At 42.9% G+C, this 10,000-nt stretch overlaps 1 protein-coding gene and 1 long non-coding RNA gene across 2 annotated transcripts in view; both read right to left on the bottom strand.

The window, feature by feature from the left end:
- LOC109529441 (receptor-type tyrosine-protein phosphatase gamma-like) overlaps positions 1-7,322 on the bottom strand; it is a 188,494-nt gene extending 181,172 nt beyond the window's left edge. The window contains exons 1-2 of the mRNA XM_019892829.1: positions 7,304-7,322; positions 3,683-3,889 (exon numbers count right to left, since the gene is read on the bottom strand). Of these exons, the coding sequence (XP_019748388.1) occupies positions 3,683-3,889; positions 7,304-7,322 (226 nt within the window). The remainder of the gene's footprint in view (positions 1-3,682; positions 3,890-7,303) is intronic.
- Positions 7,323-9,440: 2,118 nt separating this feature from the next.
- On the bottom strand, positions 9,441-9,994 carry LOC109529442 (uncharacterized). Its single transcript, XR_002170839.1, has 2 exons — positions 9,848-9,994; positions 9,441-9,740 (listed from the first exon to the last, which is right to left on the bottom strand). It is a non-coding gene; the product is annotated as an uncharacterized LOC109529442 (long non-coding RNA).
- Positions 9,995-10,000: the final 6 nt, after the last annotated feature.

Genomic DNA, 10,000 nt, shown 5'->3' with positions numbered 1-10,000 from the left:
TGCAGATCATAACCTTTTCTCGGCACCAGCCTACTTGATAGAGGCAATTCGATTTGTGAAAATGCCAAGATAGCCCTTCCACACAAAACAAATGAATAAATAAAATAACTTCTGTAGAGTGCAACAAAGATTCAGCTCTTTCTTGTGTTTTGCTTGGATCAAATGTCATCAATTACTCGTCAAGCGTCTCAGAAATGGAAATTCTTTTCAGTTTACACTCATGACTAAATGGTGCAAAATGAAATAACTATGTGCTAGACAAACAGGTTAGTGCTGGGAATAAGACGACATGATGTCAATATGCTCACCAAACAAATGTGGCATATGCCTTTCAACTGGCCTAGACTGAGGAGAATTTATCATCCATCTTTCTGACATCCCGGTATAATGAAATACCTGCAGCTGTCAAGGAGGGTCCATGAAATGCCAAGAAAACCGAATGCAGATAGCAGCATGTTGATTCCGACATGCAGTGACACCAGACTTTGCCCTTGTTATATTCTGCTTGTCTGAAATAGGTGCCGTTATCTGCATCAGGAATGTCTTGTTTCATATTGCACCTGTCCTGTTTCATAATAGGAGGAAGGGGAGTGATGCAGCAGATGTTTGACATGCAGACATGCCGACAGAAACAAGGATTATTAGATGTGTCACACTGGTTTACATCCTCAGTATTCTGGTTTTCTCTTTTCAAGGGTTTGACTTTGTTACGTTTTTAAAATGTTATATAATGTAACCGAAGTGTTGCAATTTCCTTTTACGGTCAACATTAGAAATGAATTACTTAGAGAGATGATTTTATATTTAGTAGTTGTCATGATTCAGTTTTTTGTTTGGATTCCATTTGGTTTTGTTTCCTCTGTGCTTTTTGTCTTCCTCGTTTGGTTTTGTTTCCGCCTGTTGTCATCCCTTGTGTTAACCAATCAGCTACCTCAACCCTGAGTGTCTTGTCCAGGTGTTCCTTTTTGTCTCGTCAGTTTGCTTGTATTCAGTTCCGTGGTTTCTGTCAGTCTTGGTCGGATCATTGTTGCTGTCACATTGTTTTGTGTTGTCATGTTTTTTTGTTTTTCTTGCTGTCACATTGTTTTGTTTTACTGTAATGTTTTGTTTGTTTGTTTGTTTGTTTGTGTTTTGGATTTAGTTCTTCCAGTGTACCCCTGTAAGTTTTTTCTAGGGACAATTTACTGCTCTGAGTCATTTATGCAGGTGGCTCTTTTGATGATTGCATCATGCTTCGTTCGTTCGCATCAATATACCCTCTGGGCGACAGCAGAAAGGAAAGCGTGCAAGCTACTGAGCAGGGTGCAAGCTAGCCAGCAGCAACTCCGCGTATGGACCCGGCAAGGTGACTATAATTCCACTAGCTTTGCTGGATCTTTAGCAATAGTGAGGAATGAAAAACCATTCACATTAATAGTGAGTATTATAACAACATTATTTAAAAGAATAAATTCACAGGCTTATTATATGGACATTTTGTTGAATTCACTTTTAAAATATAGTACATGGCTCTCACTGAAATACATTTCCAAATATTTTGCTTTCATGGTTGTCTTGGTCAAAAAGGTTCCTGACCCCTGCAATATAGGAACACACATTCCCTCCCTGCTTGCTTGGAACAATAAAGTATGTCAAAAATAATAGTGAAACAATAAAACGAACAAGAGGTTGAAGGTTTCATTTTTTCAGGTAGTGGATTGCACCGATGAAGGCTGAAGTGACAGCCGGAACTGTCAGCTTAGGTAAGACATTTTCTCTTCACAAAAAAAAAAAAAAAAAGACCACTGTCTTGAAAAAAAGAAAACTTCAACCCGTTTTAACGAATAAGAAGACAAGATGAACATCATGGTGCTAATCAAACGTACAGTTGGCTGTCGATGTGAAAGCCCTTTGAAGAGCATAAGCTCAGTTATCTAACGTGGGAACATTTGTCTCTGCAGCATCACTTTTAACCAAAGGTTAAGTACAGGTGTTAATGTATTATTTCTTTTTCTTTTTTACTGTTCATGTTTCGAAATCTGAAAAAAAATGGAGGTCAATCATCATCCTGGAATGGATTGTTGGACCTTTGAGGTCACACTGTATATACAGTACCGTACCGGTTACCTCGTTTTGCCGTTCTGATATTTCAAGGTAATGAATGCCACACAAGCAACTGGTTTATGAGGTAGGGTAGGAATGCATCATTGCGAAGCATAGGAAAGCATGTCTTGTTACCGCTGTACTTTGTATTTGGTTGTTTTACATGTACGGCCTGGAATTGTTTATCACTCAATGATTTACTGTAATTATGACTATTCTACTTTGTTACTGTGTTACCGTAAGATAGTTCCAACTTATGGGCACATTGTTGACACCGTAGGAAGAGAAGTTAGGAGTTAACCTAGTACAACAGTATATAATATTTTGTCAGTGTTTCTCTGTTCTCTGCCACTATATTTAATGGATATTCAATTCACCTGCTGAAACAAAAAAACGTCAGTTATCCAGGGGTTACACAGGTAACACTGTTGGCTAACACAAATTTGAGCACAAACCTGCTTAGACTTTGGCTCTGACAAGATTGATGTTCTGTGTAGGCTGCAAGGAAAATGGCTTATTAATGCCTAGGTAGCTGCCAGGTTGCAGGTTTAAGAGCAGTGCTTAAAATAATAATAATAATAATACATTTTATTTATCAGCACCTTTCAAAACACTCAAGGACACTTTACAATCAAGAACAAGAACGAGAAAACCACAGATAAAATTATAAATAAAATAAACGAAATAAAAGAACAGATAAATAAATTGATACCTGACTGTTACGTCGTAGTACGGTCAAAAGCTGTACGGCTTGTTAAAGACACATTTTCTGACATAAGCACCTCACGATAAAATGACGTGGTTATGCAATTTCATACTTCATTGCCTGGTTGCTAAACTAAAATAAGTACCATAATGTGCCCCCTTTAAAGGGAACCCTGAGTGGTCAGACAAGTTTACTTCATACGACGGAACATAAACAGCATTATCAACATGAAAACCACTGATAATCTGAAAATCACTTCTCAAAGACCAGACTACACTTAGGATCTGAAAGAAATTTGACTCGGAGAGGATTAAATGTTTGCATTTTGTACTTTAAAGGAAGCATGTTCCACTTTCAATATTTTCATTTCATTGAATATTTAAAATGAGGGCAAATGAAAGAGTGGCTTGGTGGTCCAGTGGTTAGCACGTCAACCTCACAGTGCAGAGGTGCAGGGTTTGATTCCTGCTCCGGCCTCCCTGTGTGGAGTTGGCATGTTCTCCCCATGCCTGCGTGGGTTTTCTCCGGGTACTCCGGTTTCCTCCCACATTCCAAAAACATGCATGGCAGGCTGATTGAACACTCGAAATTGTCCCTAGGTGAGGGTGAGTGAGGATGGTCGTTCATCTCTGTGTGCAATGCGATTGGCTGGCAACCGGCTCAGGGTGTGTACCCTGCCAACAGCCCGAAGACAGCTGGGATAAGCTCCAGCACACCCCACGATCCTTGTGAGGATGAAGTGGATCGGTAAATGGATGAATGGATGGATGGCAAATAAAAGAAAAAACTTCAATCACTACCACGGTATGAAATAGGACCCACTACGATATGTGGTGGGGCATTGCATTCCCTTCCGGAGACTTGGACAGACCTACTTGCATATGTTTACCGTACCTGTTTTGCCAGTGTTCTTCATCGACGTCTTATTCGAAGATTCAGCGTCAAAGCCTTCCAGTGTAATTTCCTGAAACTCAGTGGATATTTTCGCATCTTCGTCCATAATGTTGATCGGTGACTGGTTTTTCTCCTTACATTCTGGATAGGCTGCTGCCCAGCCCTCGTCTGGTCCAAATATACCTGTAAAAACAAGAAGGGAAGATTCTCATTAGAAGAGCGACAGTCTTCTTTCGAAGTACATTTCAAGCACCGTTTCTGCACGAGAGCTCATCCACTAAAAGGACGGCTGCCAAGTTGTCTGAAATTAAAAGGAGACATTGCTTACAAAATAAACAGCAAGTGCTTTAAACTAAGGCAGCTGCTGAAAAAGGAGCAACACCATCTGCGTTTCTGTTATGAGGTGGAACATTTAATTCTCCTAAAACAGCTGTTTTCACAACTGTTTGCTTACACTCTGCCCACAAAATCTCCGATTACGCCCTGCTGACCACCGTCTCAAGTACGTTCCAGACAGCTAATGCAGTGGATGTCAGTCACAGTGTGAGCTAACAGTGGACACGAAAACACATCAGACAGTTCATGAGGATGCTGACAAGTTCTATTTACATCTGAAGAAACGTCCTTTGACAGTAAATTTTCGGTGCAAAGGCTCGAGGCCAGAGGAGCAGTTGAGTGACTCTCAGGAGAGTTTATGAAAAAGAAATACTTGCTGGGAAAGCCACGGCTGAAATGTCAAGGAGCCCATCATCATTTGACACCAGAGTGTGTTACACTGTAGCTGATCCAATAAGGTTTTTAGTTTGTCTCCCTGCCTTTTAGCAGGATTGGGGGAAATATACGATGAACACCGGATGCTATAAAAACCAACGAGAGCATTTTGGGCCGATAGAGAGCAATCAAATCTTCAACCGCTTCATAATTTCCTCAGCAAAAGGTCCACCTTACACAATTCATTATCTTTAACGCTTATTCTCTTTTGGTGGTGGAAATGCTCATCCATCCATCCATTAAGAACATAAAATAGACTTTAAAATGTTTGTGTAAACGGTCATCGTCCTCATGTGTCTGTCTCATACTTGCATTCCTACTTTGCATTTCTGGCACTCAATCCGACAATATATTTCACTGATGGTGGCCAAAAGATCATTGTCTACATTTAACTGGATAAGTGAGCATCACATTGCTTGCACCAGCTGTTCAACACGCTGGGGGAAGGCCACAAATTGGAAACGTCAGCTGAAAATGATGCGCGCTTGCTGTGAATTGTGAGTCGACTCACCCACGTCGACTCTCACTTGGTGCACCCCACTTGCTCTAATCTCTAGCCCCTAATTGAAAGCAATACCGGGCTCCCGGGCTCCTAAATGAATTTGTCTCTGATTACTCATGCCCTGGCAGATTGAGAGCACTGGGTAATGTCTATTTCATTGAATTAGGTAGCATCCTGTTATCCTTCCTCTTTCCCCAATCTGCGTCTTTGCCCTGGGGTGTGTATTGATTGAGATGGTTTTAGCTTTCGAATAAGGCTGGTATTACCTGTGACAGAAGCTGCCCAGACAGCAGATGTTAAGGTTTGAGAAACAGGAAGTAATTCTTTATATATGCATCCATCCTGCCATTATTTGAAATGAGGGTTGCGGGTGTGCTGGAGCCTATCCCAGCCATCTTTGGGCAGTCAGCTGGGGTACAGCCTGAACCAGTTCCTAGCCAATCGTAGGGCACGCATAGACAAACAACCGCTCATACTCACAATCACACCTTAGGACAATTTAGAGTGTTCAATTAACCTACCATCTATGTTTTTTGGAACGTGGGAGGAGAGCACCCAGAGAAAAACCACACATGCACGGGTAGAACATGCAAACTCCACACAGGAAGGCCACAGCCCAGAATCAAACCTTGGACCTCTGTACTCTGAGATGGGCATGCTGATTAGTTATTGACTTAATAAAAAAGAAGCTCACTGCTGGAGTTGTAATCTCAACACTACACTGAACTAACGACTAAAAGGCCTTTTTTTTTCACCACAGGAACTTTACCCACAACTTGTAACTACTCACTTTGCATGTTAAAACCAGACTGTGCCCCAACCTCATTTGAAGTTCGGGTGGTAGGCATAGGACGTAAGCAACCCATGATGTGATGGGTGATGAAAGGCATTGATAGTCATTGAGTATGATGGTCGTTTACTTTCCCAGGGAAATCGGCCGATCAGCCGATCATGACCGGTGGCCGATCGATGGGAGCACCACTATTAAAAACATATATATATATTATTACTGCTTATTATTACTGCTATCCAGCGATTCCATTTAATACCCCAGCTCACTGGATTGGTCCATCGCTTGAGGATCCCCTCATCCTCCTCATATAGGCACACTCCTCAGTGCATCGATTTCTGCCATTTACCTTTTAATACTGATGGAATCAGTGTTAGGAGAAAATATATTTCATGTCTACTGAGCCAAGCCTCCTGCCTAACCGAGAAGACAAACATACTGCACAGGTCGATGTTGCTCTTTTTTTCATTATTTCCATGCTTGAGGAGACTTGATATTTCCTGAATGCTTAATTACAGGGGAAGTTCGTTCATACAAGAAGAATCCTTATCTTTTCCTGGACAGAAGATGAAGGGAGCTAGACATCCGCTCTTTATTTATTTTCAGAAGCTTCTGACATGTCCAGCTCATTGAGTCAAGTTATTTTTCGTTTGTGTTAATTTTTTTTTTCAATTTTCCCTAATCAGAGAACTTTCAACACATTTGTTTCTTCTATAGTCTCAGTTCAAAACAGGCTTTTTTTGAAGACCTGAAGGAAGACACAGGTACACCATCTGCCTAATTTGTTTGTGTGCGCGCGCGTGTGTGTGTGTGTGTGTGTGTGTGGGTGTGTGTGTGTGTGTGTGTGTGTGTGTGTGCGTGTGTGTGTGTGTGTGTGTGTGTGTGTGTGTATGCTGCCTCTCACATTTTGTTTAGGTCACCTGCCCCTGATTGTGCTTTCTTCACCCGCCTTTTCCCTGATTACCTTTTGTTGAACCTCATGCCTCATCCTGTCTCATCGCCAGTTCATTGCGCCTTGTTGTCACATTCCAGCAGTCCTTGTTCTCCCTACCAACTAATTGTGAGTTTCACCCTTGTGTGAGTATTGACCTTGTCTTTTTGCCCTACCAATTTTCGCTACCTTTGCCTTTCCTGACTACGGCTACCCACGTACTGTACCCAACCCAGCCTGCTTATTAAACGGTTTGCTATTTGCAAGCCTTTCACCACTCACTCTCGCATTCATGTCCTGTTCTTTGTACTGTCTGCTTCAAAATTAACTGACTTTAAAGCCTTATAGTCCGTGAAAGGTCAGAGGAAGCAGGTTTGTGTAAATAACAGACAATGAAAGATCAGCAATGTTGGACTTAAGGTATTACTAGTGCAATGCTGCCTTTCTTTTGGGGTGTTTCACCAATTTGCAGTTAACTAATTTAATTCAAACAAAGAGAGAGAGAGAGAGAGAGAGAGAGAGAGAGAGAGAGAGAGAGAGAGAGAGAGAGAAATCACAAATCTTCCAGAAGCAGAATGCCACAAAAACCCACAACACAGGGGACCGAAAATATTGCACAAACCAAACCTGCGTATTTCTCCAGCATGTTCTAGAGAGAGAGAAACAGCCATCCTGCCATCCATTCTTTTTTTTTTTTTTTTCATGCCGGTTATCCTGTTCAAGTTTGCAGGGAGTTACACCCTTGCCGAGCTGACTTTCGGCGAAAGGTCGACCGGACTGATCGTCAGTCAATCACATGCCAAATGGAGACGGAATATGCCCGGTCACTGACATGGAAACAAGTTGTTGTTCTTCCCATATTGCAAATACTCTTGTTTTATATTCTAAAATTCATTCATTCATTCATTTTCCGAACCGCTTGATCCTCACTAGGGTCGCGGGGGGTGCTGGAGCCTATCCCAGCCGTCTCCGGGCAGTAGGCGGGGGACACCCTGAATTGGTTGCCAGCCAATCGCAGGGCACACAGAGACGAACAACCATCCACGCTCACATTCACACCTAGGGACAATTTAGAGTGTTCAATCAGCCTACCATGCATGTTTTTGGAATGTGGGAGGAAACCAGAGTACCCGGAGAAAACCCACGCAGGCCCGGGGAGAACATGCAAACTCCACACAGGGAGGCCGGAGCTGGATTCGAACCCGGCACCTCTGCACTGTGAAGTCGACGTGCTAACCACTGGACTACCGGGCCGCTATTCTAAAATTGAATGGGCAATTATTCTTTTATTTATCCAAGGATAAAAAAAGATATATTAAGAGGCAAAGCACGAAGAACGATCTTGTTCTTGTCTACCCAGGAACTCGTTCTTCACTTGGGAGGAAGCACACGTTCTGCAATAATCACAAGTAATAATGTCCATGCAATCAAAATCATTGAAGGCATCATTAAAATCTTCCAGCTACACTGACGACTGAATTGCATGAGATGGGGCAAGTGTCGAGGCTCACATCATCAAGCCAGATAAGTGAGGAGCAGGAGAGGATGTGCTGATTTGTGGCATTGCTCTAAGAGCACACATATTTATTTCCTTGTTCAAAGCAGTTGTGTCTGAATGTGTTGTTCCTCAAGGAATTAAATCACCGTGTCAGGCAAGCGAATATCGAGGCTGATTTTCCCCACCTCGCTGGGTCTGATGCCTCAGTAATCAATGATGGACTGGCATCCATAAATATCCATGAATCATTTTACGATGCCAATTAACATTAAAAAAAAAAAAAAAAAATTGGGGAACATTAAAATCTTCCAGCTACACTGACGACTGAATTGCATGAGATGGGGCAAGTGTCGAGGCTCACATCATCAAGCCAGATAAGTGAGGAGCAGGAGAGGATGTGCTGATTTGTGGCATTGCTCTAAGAGCACACATATTTATTTCCTTGTTCAAAGCAGTTGTGTCTGAATGTGTTGTTCCTCAAGGAATTAAATCACCGTGTCAGGCAAGCGAATATCGAGGCTGATTTTCCCCACCTCGCTGGGTCTGATGCCTCAGTAATCAATGATGGACTGGCATCCATAAATATCCATGAATCATTTTACGATGCCAATACATTAAAAAAAAAAAAAAAAAAAATTGGGTAACTAGCCTGCCAATAATTTGTGATCTTTCCAGCATAGTGTGATTGTAGTTGCTGTCGAGTGTTAAAATGCCTGCCTCATTATCTTCTTAAAGATGCCACTTGTCACTCAGCACAGCCAATTACTCTATTAACACAGTATGGGTGAAGAGCAGGTGAAATGTGCTTGCCAACCACAATAAAGCACAATTGCTTCAGCAAACGTGTCAAAAAAACACACTCTGGAAAGAGAGAAAAATATAATCTGACACAAACCTTAAGAGATCACACATACCAATATTAACGTGACTGAATGGAATCGTCAAGGATCCATACAAGACTCACGATTCCAACACGTGCAACATTTGATGAACGAGAAGCCTAATTTACAAAAGATTAGCAAGCAGAAAAACCGTTGCAAACTTGATTGCTCACACACACAAGTGTGGAAGCTGGGCTCCTCTACGAACCGGTTACACCCGGGATTCGGTCTGCTAAATGAGCAAAATTGCTGTGCAGTTAATTGTAGGCATTTTGGGAGCAGTATTAGAAAAATGCTAAGTAATTGATCAAAGGGCAAATTGCTGAGGCTGACTTTGTTTCTTTAAATACTGCATCTGAAGGGTGTGTGTGTGTGTGTGTGTGTGTGTGTGTGTGTGTGTGTGTGTGTGTGTGTGTGTGTGCCTCGATGGGATCACCACCTTATCGTGGTGAGGCACTTTGCGCGTCTCCATGACCCCTAGAGCTATGTCGGCAGGAGTCTCGTACTCCTGGCAGGGTCACCCAAGCCGAACAGGTCAAAGGGTAGAGGCCAGACAAAGAGTGATCCCAAACCGGCACCTGGGGGCAGGCACAGGCGGAGTCCAACAGACCGGACTACCGGCAGCCCCCTGCAACTCTTGCCAGAAGAAAGTCGTCATGGGTACCCTCATGCCACCGGAAACCACCTGGTAGGAGTGAAGATGGTGGGAGTGAGGACTGTGCACCCACACCCTCACCTTAATCCTAACCTCTGCGCAAGCTTCTTGCCCCAACCCCACACCCAATCCCCCACCCTGTATCCCCCTAATCCCCCAAAGTCCTGTGGCGATGTGGAATGGCGGTGGGCACAGGCCAAGGATGTGGCTGGGAGTGCCTAGCCAAACCATGCACACAGGCAGCAATGGAGTGATGGTCGTTGACACTGCGGGATGGAGCAGCGCATCTC

Source organism: Hippocampus comes, unplaced genomic scaffold (genome assembly GCF_001891065.2).
Source record: "Hippocampus comes isolate QL1 unplaced genomic scaffold, H_comes_QL1_v1.1 scaffold481, whole genome shotgun sequence".
NCBI lineage: Eukaryota > Metazoa > Chordata > Actinopteri > Syngnathiformes > Syngnathidae > Hippocampus > Hippocampus comes.
Note: the sequence above shows the minus strand (reverse complement) of the source record. Positions and strands in the feature narration are given on the sequence as shown.